Here is a 21,361-nt window from a genome sequence, read left to right as displayed (position 1 = left end):
TTTATGTCCTTCCTTTCTACCTGTGCAATAAATCACTGAGACCTGTATTATCCCATTTTCCTGGGAGACTGTTAGTAACTATTTAAATGTGGAAGTAAAATATCAAAGAGTAAAAATGCTGAAGTTTTAAACTAAGATTTGGGTTTCCATGGGACCCTTTTCCTCCTACTAGGTTGCCTTGTCTGGCCTTGGCGTGAGGGTTTGTGCCTAGTTATGCATCGTGTTATGCTGTGTTCAGTTGATATCCTTGGGAGGTCTGCTCTTTTCTGAAGGGAAATGAAGGAGCAGTGGATCTGGGGGACAGGATGTCAGGGGGTCCTGGGGGCACAGGATGTCAGGGGGTCCTGGGGGCACAGGAGGTCAGGGGTTCCTGGGGGGACAGGAGGTCAGGGTTTCCTGGGGGGACTGGAGATCAGGGGGTCCTGGGGGGACAGGAGGTCAGGGGTTCCTGGGGGGACTGGAGATCAGGGGGTCCTGGGGGGACAGGAGGTCAGGGGGTCCTGGGGGGACAGGAGGTCAGGGGGTCCTGGGGGGGACAGGACATCAGGGGGTACTGGGGGGACAGGGGGTTCTTGGGGGACTGGAGGGAGGGAAACTTCTGTTAGGATGTAACATATGAGAGAAGAATAAAAAACAAACAGTAAAACAATTTATCACAACCAGTTTGTCTACTGCAAGTTTGAATTTTAAGAGGTAATAATTTGAGCAGTAAAAAAAATGGCAAAAAGATTGTATTATTCAACTCTTCCATTAATACATAACTAATACATAGTGTCTGAAAAGTAAATGTCTTAAAATACTGTCAAGGAAGCAAAGATAAAACCTGATTCCCATAGAACGATGATCATTCCACCAAAACACCATACAAAACCTATCTTAAGCATATGAGCACACATACATCCAGAGAGGGAGGAGAGAGAGCACAAATCACACTATTTATGTTGAATTACATTTAAGCAAAGATAATTAAAAACATCCTCATGGTTGACGGTACCCCCATGATCCAGCGTGCTCTCTACTTCTATGTTGCATAGACACTTTTCCCTGCTCTGATAGGTCCATCTTTGCCATCTCCATCATAAGGACCCCTTTGTGGGCTTCCAACTGAATATTACTCCAGGTAACTTACAAATCCTACTTGCCCCAAAGTGACAAGGAAAGTCATTCCAGGCCCATTGATCTTCGATATTAACAAGAACAACACAGTCTTCTTCCCTAAAGTCATTGGGTTCACCCTCATGCCAGAATCTGAAAGAGAACAATGACATTATACAATCTGGAGAGACAGGTGGAATAACAGAGTAACAATAGTGCAGGGACAGAGCTGCAACCTGCACGACAAGAGTCGCCAGCCAGATGGAGCTACTGGGCACTTGAAATGTGACTTCCAACCCTGGCAGTGGGGGCACACGCCTTTAATCTCAGTACTCCAGAGGCAGGGGTAGGCAGATCTCTTAGTTTGAAGCCATCATGATTTACAGAGTGAGTTCCAGGGCAGCCAGGGATACACAGGAAACCTTGTCTCTAAAACCAAAAACCAACTAACAAAACAAACAAAAACCTCAGCATGGTACTAGCATAAAAGCAGACTGAGGGATCCATGGCACAGAATGCAGGAATCATAAGAAAGTCAGCATTCCTACATCTGCCTGGGTTTTTGTTTTGTTTTGTTTTTCAGCGAAGCCAACAACGAAGATGGGAGGAAAGAGCATCTTTGACAAATGGGGCTGGCAGGACTGGATAACTAACTGTAAAACAATGAAACCGAATTCTTGCTTCTCACCTCACAGAGCTCAACAATAGATGATGAATCAAGGACCTCAGATAAAACCTGATGCCCTGATCCGATAGAGGAGAAAGTAGGGATGCTCTCAAAGTCATGGGCACAGGACTTTGTGAACAGGACTCTAGTGGGAAAGGCATTAAGACCAATACTAATAAATGGGACTTCATGGAAGTAGAGAGCTTCTGTAAACCACATGACAGCACCATTTAAGCGGAGAGGCAGCCTACAGAGGGGAGAGGATATTATCAGCTATGCCTCTGACAGAGGGTTAGCAAATAGAATATACAAAGAACTGAAAGGGAAATGGGTAAACACCAGGAGAACAAATGGGGTTTGAAACCAAGTGGAGTACTCTCAAAGATGAAGTACAAATGGCAGAGAAATGTCTTTAAAATGCCCAAGATTCTTTGCCATTGGGGCAATGCAGGCTAAAACTGCTCTGAGATTTTATCCTGCCCCAGTCAGAATTCCTAAGATCCAAATAAAAAAAAAAATGAAGGCAAACGTTGGCATACATGCAGAGAAAAAAGAATACCCATTCATTGCTGATAGGGGTGAAAACTGGGACAGCCACTATGGAAATCCATGTGATGTACCCTCAAAAGGCTAAAAGTACAACCAGTATGTGATCCAGCTATATTGTTCTTGGGAAATATATCCAAATGACTCTATATCCTCCTGTAGATCTAGATACCCACTAATCCATGTTCATTGCCACTCTATTCACAATAGTAAGGAAAAGAAAATAGCCTAGATATCCATCAGTTATGGAATGGATACTGAAAACCTGGCATATTTACACAGTGGAATATTATTCAGCTATTAACAAAAATTAAATGATGACATTTACAGGATGGATCTGGAAACAATCATCCTGAGCAAAAAAACCCAGACAAACAGACATATAGTTAGACAGACAGACAGATTTAGAATGAAATTATCCTATAAGTTACCCCCTATTAGACACCTCAGGCTGACAAATAAAAGGCCTAGTGCCAGGAATGGTTTACCTCCTTTGGATTTGTTGTCCAATGAGGTCCAACAGACATCTAAATATTACAGCTTATTACCAGTGTTAGTGGTTGCCCTCCAGAACTTCATAGCGTGACCCTATTAGCAAGGATAACACAGATTCAAGCCACATAAATAAAGCCGATGCTATCTGAAAGCTTCATCCCTACTGACTAGCTCTTATAGGGCCCGAAGATGCTGTGAATGCTACTGGGGGTTGGGGGGTGGGAGGATGATGAGGAGGAGAAGTCATTAGCCTTACTCAGCTGTGCACCTGGCAAGCTGCAATGAATGTCTGGCAAGATATAACCACTGTCACAGTAGTGGTATGAACGTTATAGGAGCAACCAACTTTCCTGGATTTAAGTGCTGCACCGCAGGATGAAGCCTACATCTGACACCAGTGTCAGCCCAAGAGCTTGTGGCATGGTGGAGACCTTACACTATTAGTATGAGAAATGTACATAGTGCTAAAACAGCTCCTAATGACATATCATTAAGACCGTAGATTAGTGCATCCTTCTATCTTCATCAGAGATGATTCTGTTTATAGTAGATGAAGGTTAACAGAGACCCACAGCTGGTTCTAAATGCTCAGCTCTAAATGCGACATCTGTACCACACCCCATCCTCCTGAGGTTCAGGGATCTTGGTGGATGAAGTGTTAGAGCCGGAGGAGATGGGTGACCACAAGGAAATAGTGTCCTCCAGACACAGCATGGCGGCTGTACATATGAGCTCACCGTGACTATGGAAGTATGCACAAACCTTGTGCAAGCTCAAGGTGTATCAGACCCCAGCATGGAGAATGGAGGTGGGCACAAAGTCCCATTGCTGGCCTTAGGAACTGATAACTTCTGGGAGGGGGAGAGTCAACTGTAAGAGTGTGGCCCCTGGTAAACCTTCCACCATAATATATGGGCAACACCAAATGGATGAGAAAATGCAAGATGACACAAAATTGGGTGGGGAGGGAGGCACAAATATGAACAAAACACATTGTTTGAAAATCTCAAATAAAAGAACTAATTTTAAAAGAGAAAGAAAGAAATGTGGTTTCTCTATACTGAGGTATCCTTTAAGTGTTAAGTGCACATGGCTGTACTATATTAAATACATTATTAATAACTGATAACATATTATTAAAGTGGGAGGTGGTGGCACATACCTTTAATCCCAGGACAGCCAGGGCTGTTACATGGAGAAATCCTGTCTGGAAAAGTCTATTTATATTATTACCATAAATTTTACTAATTTTTCCATTTTGGGTGTGTGTGTACTTGTTGTTATTCTATTTGAAACACAGTCTTGCTTTTTGTAGCTATGGCCTCCCTAGAACTCTGTGTGTGTTCCTATACTATTATTTATCAAAATGACAATCCTAAACACTTTTTCACATTACTTTCCTGTTATTTGTTCTTTTGTCAGCAATGTATGATTAAAAATACTGAACATTTTGCTGAAGTAATTATGCAGTGGGAACATAGCATATCGAGATTGCTCAACTGCCCGTATCCTGTCGAGTAAGTCCTTACACTGGTGTGCCCTACTTTAAAATGAGTTCTCCTTGCCATCTCTTCTCACCTTTGCCTATAAATGCCATTAGCCCCAACCAAAATACTCACACCATGTGTGGCTTAAATGGCGTCTGATCTACCCACTGCCACAGACCTTCCGTGTTCTGATCAGTAAGTCCCAGGAAATAGGGAAATTGTCTGTCCAAAAGCTGAGTCATAAAGCTCTGCAATACAAAATATACATTTTTGTAAGTGCTCTTAGGTGATGTCCATTAGGCTGATAAGGAGGGAAGAGGTCAGGAGATTATGGGTTAGGTGTAAACATCACGATATTAGGTAAGTCTGTCCTCAAACCTGCTTAAAATAGTAGAGGGATCCTACTCACCAAACCCTGAGTCTTCTGACAAGTAGAATCACCATGAAGATTAAGCAATACTGTATTGACAACACCCTTAGCACATGCTAAATAGGTTTGATGTTTTTAGAGACTTAAAAAATAAAAGAAAACAAAAACGATTCCCCCAGACCCAATCCCACAGTGTCATCCCCAGCTCTGCAGTAGAACACCCATGGCATCCTTCCCTGACATCCCTGTTCCCATCTCCTATGGAGCCCACAGATCTTCCCCTTCTAACTTTCCTCCTCCACTTTTTGCCTTGTTTTAGACCCCAACAATAGTAGGCACCCCCTAATAACCCACACCCCAGCAATAGTAGGCACCCCCTGATAACCCAAAGGTGGCTCCTCCCAGGGCAACAAGTAGGCTGAAGGTAGACCCACACCTCTCCTGAGATCCACTCCCCCACTCTCATCCCCAGCTCTGGGGTAGGAAACCTGCTGTGCTCTCCAATTCCCCTCTGACCCCACCCCCAGTGGATCACAAAGATCTCCTCCAACCTTCCTTCCCCTAACTCATCCCAGTATCTCAGCCTCCAACACCAGCAGACATTGCCTTTGAACACACCAGTGAAGCAGGCCAGAAAACAGACAACACACAGCTATGAAATTCTCTGAAAATCCTAAGAGGAAACAGAAACTAATGGGGGAAAATACCCACCAACAAAGACAAAGACAAATCCAGAAACCAGCACATAGACATATAATTACCCCAAACTCAAATGCCTAGAAACCAACATAGAAATAACAGTCAGGGCACTATGTCTCCAGTAGAGCTCAACTATTCTGCCTTTAAAGAAATTCAGAAAAACACAAACAAACAAAAAAATGAAGGAAATTAATAAATCTATTTAATAATTCAAGCAAACACAAAAAAGTTAAAGGAAGTGAGTAACATTGTTCAAGACCTGAAAATGGAAATTGAAGCAATAAAGAAATCACAAAATTAGGAAATTCTGAAATAAAAAAATTAGGAATCTGAACAGGAATTATGGTGGCAAGCTTTACCAACAGACTACAAGAGATGAAAGAGAGAATCTCAGGTGCTGAAGACACAAGGAACAGATCCATCAGTTAAAGAAAATGTTAAATCCAAAAACTCCTGACACAAAACAGCCAAGAACTCTCTCTGGAACACTTTGCAAAGACCAAACCTAAGAATGATAGGTATAGAAGGAGGAGAAGAAATCCAGCTCCAAAGCCCAGAAAATGTCTTCAACAAAATCGTACAAGAAAAAATTCCTAACCTGAAGAAGGAAGGCCCAGAAATAAAAGAAAAATTTCTTAACCTAATAAAGAAGATGCCTATATAAGCACAAGAAGCATATTAAGCACCAACTATATTGAACCAGAAAAGAAATTCCCTTCACCACATAGCAACAAAATCACTAGACAAACAGAACAACAAGAGAATATTAAGAGCTGCAAGGAAGAATGACCAAATAACATATCAAGGCAGACCTATTAGAATTACATCTGACTTCTCAGTGGAGACTATAAAAGCCAGAAGGGCCTGGATAAATGTGCTGCAGACTCTAAGAGACTGCAGATGCCAGCCCAGACTACTATACCCAGGAAAGCTTCCAATCATCATAAATGGAGAAAACAAGATATTCCATGACAAATCACATGTAAACAATATCTATCTACAAATGCAGCCCTACAAAAGGTGCTAGAAGGAAAACTCCAAACTAAGGAGGTTAACTATACCCCTGAAACACAGGAAATTAAAAAAAAAAAAAACCTCATACCAGCAAAATCAAAATAACAGAAACACACATCATCACCATCACCAACAACAAAATGACAGGAATCAACAATCATTAGTCATTGATATTTCTCGATATCAATGGACAATTCCCCCCAATAAAAAGATACAGACTAACAAAATGGAAGAGAAAAAAGGACCCATCCTTCTGCTGCATACAAGAAACACACCTCAACATCAAGCATTGACCCTACCTCAGGGTAAAGGATTGGAAAAAAAGGTATTCCAAGCAAATGGACCTAAGAAGCAGGCTGGTGTAGGTATTTTAATAAGTAACAAAATAGACTCCAAACCAAAACTAATCAAAAGAGATGGGGAAGGACACTACATACTCATCAAAGGAAAAATCCACCAAGATGACATTTCCATTCTTAACGTCTATGCCCCCAAAACAAGGGCACCCAAATTTGTAAAAGAAGCACTACTATAACCACTGCAGCTTAAATCACATATTGACTCTAAAACACTGATAGTGGGGGATTTCAACACCCAGTTCTCACCAATGGACAGGACATCCAGACAAAAACTAAGCAGAGAAATACAGGAGCTACCAGACACTGGAAACCAAATGGACCTAACAGAACATTTCACCCAAACACAAAACAACATACCTTCCTCTCAGCACTTCACAGAACTTTCTCCAAAACTGATCACATACTCAGATGCCAAGCAAGTCTCAGCAGATACGGAAAAATTTAAGTAACTCACTGCATCCTATCAGACCACCACGGATTAAAACTGGATACCAACTGCAACAGACACAAGAGATAGCTTATAGACTCATATAAACTGAAAAACTCTACTGAATAAAAAATGGGTCAAGACAGCAATGAAAAAGAAACTAAAGACTTTCTAGGAGCCAATGAAAATGAATGCACAACCTACCTAAGCTTATGGGACACAGTAAATGTTGTAGTAAGAGGGAAGTTCGTAGCACTAAGTGCCTACCTAAAAGATTGGAGTGATTTTATACTAGCAACTTAATAACACACCTGAAAGCTCTAGAACAATAACAAAAAAAATCACACCCAAGAGGAGTAGATGGCAAGAAGTAAACAGAGGGCTGAAATCAATAAAATAGAAACAAAGAGAACAATACAAAGAATCAATGAAACTAAGAGTTGGTTCTTTGAGAAAATCAACAAGATAGACAAATCCTTTTTCAAGCTAACTAAAAGACAGAGAGAATATCCAAATTAACAAAATCAAAACCAAAAAGTGTCAGGGAGGGAAACAGACACTGAGGAAATCCAGAGAATCTAAAGGACATACTTTAGAACACTGTACTCCACCAAATTGGAAAATCTAAAAGAAATGGGTAATTTTCTTGATAGCTACCACTTAAGCAGAGCTAAATCAAAGATCAAACAATTTTTATAACTTTTTTATTTAAATTTGAAACAAGCTTGTTTTACATGTCAATCCCAGTTCCTATACCCTCACATCCTCCCCTGTCCTCCCCACCAACCCCCATCCCATCCCCTTTTTGCTCCCCAGGGAGGGTGGTGCCTTCCATGGGGAGTCTTCAAACAGATAATTTAAGTATACCTATAACTCCTAAAGAAATAAAGTCCTTAAAAGTCTCCCAAGGGGGAAAAAAGCCCAGGGCCAGATGGTTTTAGAGCAGAATTCTACCAGACTTTCAAAGAAGAGTTAATGCCAATACCCCTCAAATTATTCCACAAAATAGAAACAGAAGGAACACTTCCAAATTCATTTTATAACGCCACATGCAAACCACATAAAGACTCAAGAAAGAAAGAGAATTTAGACCAATTTCCCTGATGAGCCATAGATATAAAATATGCTTTATAATATACTTGCAAACCAAATCATAAAATACATACACCAAGATCAAATAGGCTTCATTCCAGAAATGAAGAGATGGTTAAACATATGAAAATGATAAAATGAGTGAATGTAATTCACCATATAAACAAACTGAAAGACAAAAAACAAAACAAAACAAAAAAAAAAAAACATATAATCATCTCACTAGATGTGGAAAAAGCCTTTGGCAAAATCCAACACTCTTTCATGATAAAAAGTCCTAGAGAGATTAGGGATACAAGGGACATAGCTAAACATAATAAAGGTAATCACAGCAAGCCTATAGCCAATGTCAAGAACCTGGAAGCAACCTAGATGCCCCTCAGGTGAAGAATGGATAAAGAAGATGTGGCACATTTACACAATGGAATACTACTCAGCAGGGGGTGGGGGAGACAATGGAATCTTGAAATTCAAAGGCAAATGGATGGAACTTGAAGAACCATCCTGAGTGAGGTGAGAGGTAGTGGTATACATCTTTAATCCTTGGACTCAGCATTAAGAGATAGATGGATCTCTGTGAGTCCAAGGCCACCCAAGTCTACACAAGAGTGAATCAGTCTAAAAGAGAATTATAGCTCATACCCTTAATCCCAATGTTGGGGAAGTATATAAGACAGAAGCAGGGTCTCAGAGAGACATTCCTTCTCCAGCCATACTGAGGAGAGGTTACAGTCTGAGGCTAGGTGAGAGCTCATAAGGACAGGACCAGCCCTTTCAGTCTGAGGTAGAAGTAAGAAGATAGTGACTGGTGGTTTAGCGTTTCTGACATTTATCTTGAAATTTGAACACCAGTATCAGTCACTGGGTCATTTTATTTATTTGTGTTACAGAGGGATCAGTTATGGGAGGAGAAGAGATGGAGGGAGAGAGTGTGGGAAGAGACAGCTATAATTGGGAGGGGCATTTGTCGGGTGGTATGAAATGGTGCAGTGAAAACTTCCTGAAATCCATGAAGACGATCCTAATGAAGACTCCTAGCAATGGAATACAGAGTCTCAACTGACCATCTCTTGTAGACAGGTGAGGCTTCCAGAGGCTTCCAGGTGGGTTATATTCAGTTGAGTTGTTGGCAAGAAAGGTCTCTTGGAAAACCCCAAACAACCCAAGCTGATGCTAAAGCAAAGGGTTGTTCTCTGTAAACTGGCAATGGGTTCTACATTGCCAAGGACAATATCCATACAAATTCACTGAACAAAGAGAGATCAAACCAGTGCCTACTTGGAACCTTCATCCCTACTTTCTAGTCTTTTGGGTTCTGGAAGAATCAACCCCACCACAGCACTTTTGGCCTACAATCTGTCCCATCTGAAAAACACGCAAGGGCAATGGTGGCACAAAACTTGTGGGAGTAACTAACCAATATCTGATTTGACCCAGACCCAACACTGCTTGGCTAACTAGAACCAGAGACTATATGCCCCAGAATCCTAGAGTAAAACCAAACACCACAGGTATTTTTTAAAAGATCAATAAAATTATTCCCGATGATACTCTGCTATACTAATAGATCAGTATCTTACCCAGTCGTCATCATAGGGGCTTACTCTAGCAGTAGATGGAAGCAGATGGGAGAGATCCACAGCCATACACTATGCAGAAAGAGACTCTAAATTTGAGGTATCCATCAATCCCGCCCCCTTCTCAGAGCTCAGGGAATCCCAAAGAGGAGGTAGAAAGATTGTAAGAGTCAAGGGGATGGAGGACAACAGAACAAGACCTAAACCAAATAAGCAAGGTGCATGTGAGGCCATAGGGACTGAAGAAGCAAGCACAGGGCATAATGGGTCTACAGCAGATTCTCCGCATATATATTATAGCTATTAGCTTAGTATTTTTCTGGGACTCCTGGCTGTGAGGAGTGTGGGTCTCTGACTCTTTTGCCTGCTCTTGAGACTCTTTCCTTCCCATGGGGTTACTTTGTCCAGCCTCAATATGAGGGCTTTCACCTTATCTTATTGTTCTGTCCTGTATGGCCATCACCTCTTGGACACCTGCTCTTTTCTGAAGAGGAAATGGAACAGGAATGAAACTGGGGGAGAGAGAAAGTTGTTGGGGGGCCTAGGAGGAGCAGGGTTCAGGAACTGTGGTTGGGATGTATTGTATGAGAGAAGAATCTATTTTCAATAAAAAGGAACAAAGACATGATGTGTTCTATATAATTCCTTGGGTGTATTATCAGAAAAAGGGTAAATTATGCTATAATGTATGTTGGACTTTGTTATTACGTAAAGCACAGTTGAAAACCAGAAGTTAAAAAAAAGAAGGAATTGGGGACAGGAAGAAAAGGCTTTCTAGGCTGATGAAGAAGAGGAGGGAAGGATACACAGGGAGCCAAGAAATCTCTTCTCTACAAAGAGATGTAAGACAACAAAATAACCGGTGGCCCCGGTTAGCTTTTACTGTCTACTCACATAGCCTAGAATTACTTGAGAAGGGAGTCTCAGGTAAGAGACATCCAAATCAGAATGGCTTGTGGGTGTGTCTGTGGGGAGGTGTCTGTGGGTGTGTCTGTAGGGAGGTGTGTGGATTGTTAATTGACACAGGGGTACCCCAGCCTACTGTGGACAGCACCATTCCCTGGGCAAGTGGTCCTGGGCTAAAAAGAAACTAGCTAAGCATGTGGCTTTGAGTGGGCCAGAAAACAGTGTTCCTCCTTGGTTTCTGTTTCAAGTTCCTGCATGAATTCCTGCCCTGAATTCCCCTCATGAGGGACTATAAGCTGAAATAAACACTTTCCTCTTGGAAGTTACTTTGGGTTGTGTTGTCACGGCAACACAATGGAGCAGGAGCATCAGTGTAAGCTGAGCTGATACATACCTGCTCTGCTTTGGTGTTGATGGTCGCCAGATGACTGCCCATCCCTGAGCAGTTCCTCTCGCTCTCATGCCACGTCTGGTTGTCATTAAGGGGGAAGTAACAGTTAAACTGGAAGGCTATCCAGCCATCAGGACAACAGTTCCAGGTACCTCCTCAGATGAGAATGGAAATGGGCATTAGTTACAAAGGAGCATTTCACTTGTGACAGATGCACACTTAACTTACTACAAGTACTACTTTAGAAGACGTTAACATGGTTCAGTATCCTTACATGTATGTGCTTTCACATTTAAAGTATTTCCAGAGCTAGCAATGTGGCTCAATGGTAAAGTACTTTCCTAGAACGTGAAAAGTCCTGAGTTTGATACTTAGCAAAGAAAGAAAAGAATTGAGAGGGGGAGGGGAGAGAGAGAGAGAGAGGGAAAGAGAGGAAGAGAGAATTTTTAATTTAAAATTAAGCAAAATGTTCCTATAACAAAGTCTTTTTTGCAGGACATTTTATTTGGGAAAAAAGCAAAGAATATGCAAAACTCAAGAATTCCTTAGTTCTCTGTAGCTTTATAAATTCCACAATATAAAGAAATAGGTATCTCAGCAAAGTTATTTAAACTGAGAAGAAACTGTCCTCATGATATACCTGAATCAAAGTAAAATTGACTGAAGTTCATGTTGTTATGTTTCAGATGTCAAAAATACCAATCTAAGGTAATGATGCAGACCTGTAATCTTAGCTCTTAGGACACAGAAACAAGACTCTAGGCCAGCTTGGGCTACATAGTAAGACCCTGTCTCCAAAAAGAAAAAAAAAACAAGCAAACAAAAGCAAGATCTGTTGATGGGGAGCAATTACCCAGCATGTACAAGGCCCTGCACTCCATCCCCAGCACCACAAAAATAAACTAAAGGTGTTGCACTACTAGACTACAGTCACAAGAAGTCATTCTGTCCCAATTGACTGATACTCATCCTTGTAGCAAGTTCTCATGTTGTGTTACATTGTTCCTTTCTGACTTACTCCAGTCTCACATTCTGTTAACATTGTTTCTTTCTGACTTACTCCAGATTCATGTTGTTACATTGTTCCTTTCTGACTTACAAGGTCTCGTGTTCTGTTACAATATTCCTTTCTGACTTACTCCAGTCTCATGTGTTACATTTTTTTCTTTCTGATTTGCTATGGATGTTCTTTAAAGGCTGAATTGAAGGCGTTTCCTCTACTACCTGTAGCTCCAGGCTCTGGCTCCCCTCGGACACACGTTAGCCTTGTGTGGTACTCTGAGAGCTTCACCATTTCTGTTCTTCTTTCCCATCGTGAAAAGTAACGGTGAGTCACTGTCAGGCAGGAAAAAAAAGTTATTCCCTGTGTAGCCACTGATTTAGAAAAGTGAACCGACCTCCCCACCCTTCTCCTACCCTTGCAGTTAAGGTTCCCACACCCTTTTTCTTTCCTATGCTATTCTGTCATCCCAGGTAAATTCATTGGAAGCACCTTCAGAAAGCTAATATTTTATAATCGTCTTATCCACTTTGTGATTACATTGGAAGTTTTGGAATCTTTTGGGTGCATGCCATTTTCAGTTTATTCTATCAGAATGTGTGTGAGAGGAAGGATTTTAGTAAACATTGGGCTAGTTCTACAAAGTTTTATGAACTTCGTGAGTTTAGTAATATTTTCATTATATTTCAAGTACTTGAAATGTAATCAAATATTAAAAATAAAAATAAAATAAATGCACAGGTTGGTAAACTACCATAATGTGAACACTTTGAGCAAGGACTGCCAAGTTCAAGAAATAGAATGCTGTCAACACCCCAGGTAGCCATTATACCCCAGACACAGCCCAATCTTCCTTTGTGGTTAATCATCTTCACCCTGTGCTGTGCTTTGCAGTTCCTGCCTGGAACCATACAGATCAGAATGTCCTTCTGAGATTCTCTCGGAATGAACTCAGCTGACATGTGTCCTTTGGTGCTGACTTACACTCAGCATTGTTTCTGAAACAATATTGCTGCCCATGGTTACTGCTCATCCATTTTCATAACTAGAAAGTGATCTATTATCTTCACACAGCTTCTAGCACATTCCTTGCTTCCAGAGTTTGGCTGACATGAACTGTGCTACTCTGAGCATTTTTGACATTGTATCCCAAAGCGACTAAGTATGCATTTCTGTTACTGGTGGTAGTTACATGCATGGCAAATGGGAAAGCTTTCCAAACAGGCTTACTACTTTGTGTTCTCTCCTGTGTCTTTATCCTCAGATGCTAAACTTTTAGTCATTCCCATTCTGGTGTTTTACAGTGTTGACTCATTGTGAATTGCAGTTTTACTTCCCTAACAACCAAGGAGGTTGACAGGTTGTGTTTGCAATCTTTTTATTGTCTCTTCTCTATAATGTCTACTTAAGACTTTGTCCATTTTTTTTATTATATTGCTGACATGTTCCCAATTGTTTTGACAGATTACTATACATTTTGCACATTAATCCAGTACAAATATTCTGTCCTGTAGAGTTCTGTTTTCATTACAGTGGGCTGTTCTTTGTGCATAAGATCCAAGAACCCAATTTCATTTGTTAAACATAGTCAATGATGTCTAAAACATTAGTTTAACAAAACTCTACTTTCCCCATAATTCTTAAATATCTCCCTTTATTTTAGATAAGGAATTACTTATGTAGAGTCCATATCTCAACTATCTATTCTTTCCTCCAGTCTATTTGTCTTAGACCTACATTGTATTAGTCCAGTCATAACAACCTTATCTTAAAGCTTGATATCGGATAGAACAAGACTTTCTATGGGGTCAGTGGTGCTGATGGCTTCATGGATGCTTGTTTGTCCCCAATTTTCAGGTGGGCACATTTAATACGTATAGCTTTTAATTAAATGTGCCTCAACAAGTGCTTTATTTGGAAGCAAACAGAGCAATCTTACATAGATTGGAAAATCAACTGTATAGCTCTAATGTTAAGCCGGGGGGGGGGGGGAGATGCATTGTATGTGGATAAACTGAGGATAAGTGAAGCTTTGGGCATGCATGTTGGAAATCCTTGGGGAAAATTATTCAAGATGAGCTTCGTTTGTGTAAAACTTACCCAAACAACTTGCTGTGAAGCAAGCACTGAGAAGCGAGATGAAAACAATAGCCAAGACCCAAGGGGCCAACTGGGGGTGTCGGGCCCCTTTCCCTAAGACAGAAAGAAAAATAAGTGAGTTTCCTCTCTGCTGTGAGGGAAGCCAAGATTATCGAGCCTTAGGCTAAGTATGAGCATGCAGAAGGTATTTGAGGAGTACAGGAGACTTAAATATTTCCTGTGAATAAACCAATCTTAGAATCTGCTAGTAAATAAAGAAAAACATAAACTTTTTAATAAAGGTTTTTTTTCTAAGCAGAACATAAAAACAAAAGCCATAAAAATTAAAGCTTCTATATAGCATAAATAATGGAAAACATGCACATGCATGTACACACACATGTACACACACAAGGAAAAGAAAGCCCTTGTTGTAATATCACTATCAAGCACACATGAATTTCTAAAATCAGTTCAAAAACAGAGCAAAATTATGAGCAGTATATTTAATCTGCTGAGACTGTCAGTGGTCATCAGACAAATGAACGTGCATTTCATTGGAGAACTACAAACTAAAGGCAAGGTTTTTCACATTGATTCAAAAAGCATACTGGAAGTATGCAGTGTTAGCCCAACTGAGAGAAAGCACTCAGGAGAGGAGATTGCTGAGGCTAATCCCTAAGAACCCCGCCCCGACCACCAATGAGCAGCACTTGTCCATTCTTGACTTTTTTATTTCATTTATTTACTTATTTATTTATTAGTGTGTGTGCACCTACCATGGTGCACGTGAGAAATCAGAAGACAACTTGTGAGGGCTGGTTCTTTCCCTCTACCATCTGGGTCCTCAGGCTTGATGGCAAGTGCTGTCATCTATGGAGGCACCTTGATGACCCAGCATTGATCCATTTGTAAATGCATTGCATTTCTGTACCAACTTCAAGCTAGAACTCTATGCCACAAATATAACTGCATTTATTTGTATAAAAGCATATTCCTAGCAGTATTTTTTTCTACCATATCTGGTACAATAGGCATATAATCCCAACCATTCAGGAAGTGGGGAAGGACTAAATTCAAGGGCTGCCTGGGGCTAACCCACAAAATACAATGAAATTCTGTGTAGAAATTAAAAGTAAAAAAAGGGTTGATGGTGTATCTCAGGGCCAGCGCATTTACTTCCCTAGGATGGGTAGACACTGCTTCTAGTATCCAGTACAAAACAAAATCAAAACCAAGCAAGCAAAGCAAAGCAAAAAACAAACAAACAAACAAAAAAACCAACAGTGTCTTTTAGGACTATAGTACATTGTGGTCCTGTTGAAATTAGCTATAGCAGACTGATGAGATTTTAAGCAAAGACTTAAATTTTAAACATACTTTAACATTTTTACTATTTTTATTACTAAAGCATTTTAAGCTATTCTTTGATAATTTCATACATCTAAACAATGTGTCTTGATCATACCCATCCTTAAGTCGCCCCACCTCACCCTCCCATTCCCATCCCCAGCAAGTTCCCACTTCCCCGTGCGTGTTCTCTGCTTTTTTTTTTTTTTTTTTGTAGCTGTTGTTGTTTTTGTAATTCACTAAGCCCACAGAGTGCTGTCTGCTGGAATACTGACTGATCTTGTGCAGGCAGCCATAGCTGCTGGGACTTCATGGCTACAATGACCATATCATATCCAGAAGATGTATCTATAGCTTGCTTATTATATTGTGTAATTAATATGATAAAGTGCTACTTAGCAGTCTCATTGTGCAAACCCAGTAGCATCACTTAACAGGAAACCAGATAGAGCCTCTGGTATATCATGAGCTATGTTTGCTATAGGTCTTCTTCCCCTCAAAGCAATCTTCCAAAGTATTTATCATTTTCTTGTTATCCCATTTCTTTTATATTCTTTATGTCTTCTCTTGGTTCTCTCTGATTTAGTGTCTGTTGTGCAGCCTATTGGGATTTATTTATGTCTTTTCTCTTTACCAAGGGTATCTTCATTTTGTTCTCATTTCTGTCATCTCTGCACTGCATTAACTCATATTTTAAAGTCATAGTCATAAATATTTCTAACTAGTTAAATGTGAAAGGGGCTGGACTTGATAGCACATCAGCTGTCATCTCAGCCCCCAGAAATGGAAAGCAAGAAGATCCAGTTAGAGGCCAGCCTGGGCTACACAGAGAATTCAAGGCCAGCCTTACTAAATAGGTAGACTTTGTCTTGAGGGTGGGGAGAGAAAGAGACTCACATTTCCTTCGATTTTCTTCTAGCTCCATTATGTGTACCAGGAGACTCGTCTCTCTTCTACTTCTTCACATTCAGAAACATTTAAAACTTGACATCAGTGCATCTGACCTATTCCGGTAAGATCAGTAAGTGCCAGTAGAAGGAAGCTGAGAAGAAGAAATCTTCAAACAATGAGGTTTCCTCTAAGGTACTCCAGCAGATGAGGCAAAGAGAAAAAGGAAATTGAGAAAGCAACTCCAAAACGGTCAATAGAAACTTCCACAAGTGTGTCATGTAAGATTTCTCAATGTGTTTTTGTTAAGTCATATATCATGTTTTCAAAAGTAGTAAACGTTTGAGGTAAGATGTGGCTTGGAGAATTCTGTGAGCTCGACGAGATGTGCCCAGGATGGCAAGAGAAACACTTTTAACATATACTTTGTGCACAAGCACATGTAAGGATGTGAAAGCCTTTGCTTTAGAACTGAGGAAGAGGGCAGTGAAGCTGTTGGGATCTCAAGCTCGTCCCAGGTAAGAGAAAATAGGCTCCTGTGGCAAAGGTAAAAAGGTTGCATGAAAAAACGCACCATGGTGATCCCTGGCTCCACCTACAGGATTGTTAAAGAATGAATGTTTATGTTCCTCCAAATTTTGTTTGCTGAAGCCATAGGCACTTCCCTTCTGTTGGTGTTTAGAGGTGGAAGCAGGGGTCTCAGAGAGAGGAGCGTGGCAGGGTCCTGCAGTAGAAGCTTCTCTTCATTTGCAGGAATAGCAAGCAGGCCGGTGTGGGATGTGTTTGATGCATCTCTGTTAAGTAAACAGAAAAGTAAGCCTGTGTGCTCTTGGAAATGCCAAAGATTGTTCATTCGTGAATTAAAACTAATCATGTGGTATTGGCACTTTATGACACCTTCCGTAGGTGCTGAGTCTGTGTCAGTGGTTTATGTTGATGTCTGGGGAGTTGTTGCTTCAATTTTGATTGGTTGGTCAGGATTGGGGAGTTTGGTTTTTTGCCACAGAGTCTCCCTATACCCAGAATGAAGCCTGGGCTGGTTTAAATTACAGTACTCCGGGCCTCCATCTCCAACTGTTAGGATTATAGGTGTGTCCCAGCACACCCAGATCTTAGGCTATATACATTTTTTAGTAAGCTTAAAGCAATACAACAATAGCTATAAGGTGCATATGAACGATTTCACAATAGAAATATAATGTATGAAGACTAAATTTCTGACAGAGTGCATGCACAAGCCTCACTGGTATCCCAGACACCATCTGGGGTACCAAGAACAGGTCACTGGTTCCCCCTACCAGGAAATCCACGTTTAAATTTCAAAAGATTTATGGAAAGGCTGGAAAGGCTCACAAGGACTTGAGTTCAGATCCTGAGCGCCACATGTAAAAATGCCATGGCAGTGGACATCTGAACCTCAGTGCTGGAGGAAGGTGGTGGCAGAGACATTGGGGCCTGCTGGGAAGAAACGCGAGTCTATGCCAAGAACGCCGCTGTGGCTTCTGTGGCTTCACTCTTGGAACACCTTTTCTGATTCAGCAATGAGATCAGACCTCGAGCCCCTTACCATCATGCCTCTACCTCCCCACTACAGCTGTTGCTGGTATTTTCTCCAGTGGTCAATGTCACGTCTTCGTCTGAGGAAGAACCGTGTTCCTGTCTTGAAATGAGCAGGTGTTCCCCACCCCCGCTGCAATGGTTCTAAAATTGTCTCTAGTAAGCGATGCCCTGCATAAGTTACGGAATCATTGTCTTTCCACCAAAAACATATGGTGATATTTGCAATGTTCATGCATCCCATAAAATCTGGAAGAACTCCCTAACTCTACACAGTCCCTGCAGAATTAACTAGAAAATGATCATCTTTTTCTTAATCTCTTTAATTTGTTTATTTATTTACTTATTGGTTATTTATTGATTTTGCTTTAGAATAACCCCAAGAAGGATGGAAAGATAAATGAAATACATGGACTGGAAAGACAGATCAGCATCTGTTTTTCCAGAGGACCCAGGTTCCATTCCTAGTGCCAACGAGGTAGCTAACAACCATTTGTAATTCCAGTTTCAGGAGATCTGCTGCCCTCTTCTGACCACTGAAGAGAATGCATAAGAGACACATGCAACGAAACACCCACACACAAACAAATGAAAATAACAGCATTTCCAGAAAAAGCTTATGGAGAAGCAACAAACTAATGTATTTGCAAAGAAGGAAGAGAGAAATCACCTTTCTATAGAAGTTATGTGTAAAACCAACTTAGAATCCTTTTTGAACTACCTATCTTGTAAGATGACTGGAGTCCATACAAACTCATTCCAATTTTCAAACTGTATTTTTTTTCATAAGAAACTAAAACTTTCTAAAGAAATTACTGATTTTATGTTATACACTCACACAAATAAGAAATTATGAGCTTCTTAAGGTGTTTGAAGAGAAGTGTAATACAAATTTACCAACTAATTTAAAGGCTCAAGTCACATAAGACGCTAGCATACATACCACTGCATTCTGGTGCTACAAAGTCAAGCTAGACTTCCTGATAAATATGGTACTGGACACTGACACAAGGGAAACTGTCTGAATGTCCCAAACACAGATTCTGGCTTCCCAGATGCTCGGGTTCTAAACCACTGATTCCCATCATGGCATATATTTATTTTTAAATGCCTTTCTTTGAAATTAAACAAAAGTAAATATTGTTTGGATGAAAATCAGTGGTAGGGTAGTTAGCTTGAGCATGTGGTGTTGCTATTTTTAATCTATGCAGATTTTCATTATAGCTAAAGTAGTTTATGTTCAGCTAGAATCTTCAACTCACCCCTGCTTGATCTGGCCATTCCTCCCTCTCCAAACCACACCTTCTCAGAAAGACAGCTAAAAGTGTCTGTGGCTTCTCTCCCAACGTTGCTAGCTGCTCAAGACTCTGCCTAAAAGCATACCATACTTGGGCACAAACCCAGCTTGTAGAGGACCCGTCATCACCCCAGCACCTATAGGCCATATGATTTTTCTCCTGCCTCCTTCCCCCACCTCTATCTCTGGGGACTGGAGTGCTTTGTCAAATAAACCTGGTCCTTTACTTTTTAAGTCATCGTATTCTGGCTTACTGCCCCAGTAGAGAAACCTATTAACAAGGGACAGAAAGCCTATTGGTTTGCAGCCCTGCCTGTGATGCCCAGGGCCCATCTTCGGCACATCCTTGGCAATATGTTTCCTAGAAGAAGACACTGAGGTGGAATCTCAGTGCTGCTTCTTGTTTGGTTGTTTTGCTTTTGAGACAGAGTCTCACCATCTATCTCTGACTATCCAAGAACCCAATCTGTAGAACTTTCTCCTACTCCATCTCAAACAAAACTCCTCAGACGGAATGTGCCGCTCTTCTACTTCCTATGGATCTCTATCAATCCTCCTGACTCCCTCTCATTCTCTATGATTTGTTTTCCTGTCAGCTGGTTGCTTGCTCTATCTCTTAACCCATAGTTGACTTTATTTGATACTGTTTACAGTATTTATACAGAAATCTCTTGGATTGAAGATGTGTGCTAGAGCTAATCCACACCACAAGTAGAAAAGCTTTTTCCAGTAAACAATGCAGTCTCGGGGTTCACTGTGGGATCAAATATCCGGCAACAAAGTGGAAAAATTGTGAGAGCTCGAAGGCCAGGAAGTCTGCTGTGAAATGTTGCATCTTAGAATTGACAGGGAGGCTGCACCCATGAGACCTCAATAATATGGCTGCCTAAACAGGACCCAAGCACTTAAGGCACCAATGGGCATTCTATCATGGAAGGGGCTAATCTCACTGGGCCTCAACCCTAGGACTACAGGCAACTAACAACTGCCAGGATAGAAATTAGTCTGTCCCAGGGATGAGCCCCCAAATTGATTTTCCAATACAAAGTAATCATTTCTAAAATCACATACCTACAAGCTAACTTTATATATCTATGTGTTTATACAAATATGTAATGGTAACAAAGAAAAAAAAAGAAACCATGAATTTAAGAGGGTGTGAAGAAGGAGTACATAAATTGGGCAGAAGTGGGGAAAGGGAATTATGCAATTATATTTTTAAAATAAATATTAAATACTAAATTAATATTAACATAATATTAAAATAAATATATTAAATATATAGAACCATGAAAATTTTCTAATGATTCTTAGATAAATACCATGAGTTTCTTACTTACTTTCATAGAAAGTGCTACAAAGGTAAAATAAAAAATAAATAAATTAATTAATTAATTAAAAAGAAAAAAAGAAAGAAAATGCTACAAGAGGAGAAGAGGCTTTGTTGATAAAATCTACAATGCCACCTGAACAATTCAGCCTGAAATGTTTTTGATTTGCGAATGAAGCAACAGGACTTGCGTAGGAGGAATTCAGGATGGAGCTCAAGATGAACAGGAATCAGACACTAGAACAGGAAGTTTGGTTGCTCATGGCAAGATGGTACTTTTTCAACAAGATTGCATTTTAGGGAAGATTATGAAACATGTCGCCAATTTCCCAGTATGACTTTGGTGAGTCACTAGAAAAGAGGAAGATGTCTGGGGATCTAGAGAGACCTCTGATGGATGTAATCAGGCCAGAAAACTTAATGGTTCTCAAATCTCTGGACAAAATCCTCTCACAGCTCAGCTCAGGTCTATTATACCACACTTATCCTCCTTAGTGTTTGAAGGTTAACGTCTGCTATCACAAGGCTGATCCATTCAATGCATTCCCCAGCCCCTCTAGAAGTCTGTCTCCTCTGTACATACACCCAGGAATGAAAGCCTTGCTCTCCCAGAGCTTGCTTGTGTTTGTTGATGGTATTTGTGCTTACATACATTTTCATGTCTATCACATTCAACTGTGAAAGCTGCAGTCAAAGCGGGGGCTCTGCAAAGTGGATCACTGCTTGGACAGCGCC

General features: G+C 40.6%; 1 protein-coding gene across 2 annotated transcripts; it reads right to left on the bottom strand.

The window, feature by feature from the left end:
• Positions 1-715: 715 nt before the first annotated feature.
• Clec4d (C-type lectin domain family 4 member D) lies at positions 716-16,596 on the bottom strand. 2 transcript variants are annotated; one of them, XM_051173232.1, is made up of 6 exons: positions 16,452-16,596; positions 14,226-14,318; positions 12,350-12,460; positions 11,129-11,280; positions 4,423-4,538; positions 716-1,248 (listed from the first exon to the last, which is right to left on the bottom strand). In XM_051173232.1, the coding sequence occupies exons 1-6, from the start codon at positions 16,477-16,479 to the stop codon at positions 1,077-1,079; spliced, it is 672 nt and encodes a 223-aa protein (XP_051029189.1). In that variant the 5' UTR covers positions 16,480-16,596; the 3' UTR covers positions 716-1,076. The 2 variants fall into 2 exon arrangements, with proteins under 2 accessions (XP_051029189.1, XP_051029190.1); XM_051173233.1 differs by having other exon boundaries at positions 11,129-11,277.
• Between the last annotated feature and the right edge of the window lie 4,765 nt (positions 16,597-21,361).

The sequence above is a fragment of the Phodopus roborovskii genome, unplaced genomic scaffold (genome assembly GCF_943737965.1).
Source record: "Phodopus roborovskii unplaced genomic scaffold, PHOROB, whole genome shotgun sequence".
In the NCBI taxonomy this organism is placed as follows: domain Eukaryota; kingdom Metazoa; phylum Chordata; class Mammalia; order Rodentia; family Cricetidae; genus Phodopus; species Phodopus roborovskii.
The sequence above is the reverse complement of the archived record's forward strand: the minus strand, read 5'-3'. Positions and strand labels throughout refer to the sequence as shown.

What these genes read in the sequence shown, in the direction of transcription:
- Clec4d (XM_051173232.1), bottom strand. Translation starts at nt 16,479, where the DNA reads ATGGAGCTAGAAGAAAATCGAAGGAAAT. An exon ending in GCCAGAGCCTGGAGCTACAG is followed by an intron (nt 11,281 to 12,349) that starts GTAGTAGAGGAA and finishes TTCTCATCTGAG; the next exon opens with GAGGTACCTGGAACTGTTGT. An exon ending in CCATTTAAGCCACACATGGT is followed by an intron (nt 1,249 to 4,422) that starts GTGAGTATTTTG and finishes GTTCTCTTTCAG; the next exon opens with ATTCTGGCATGAGGGTGAAC.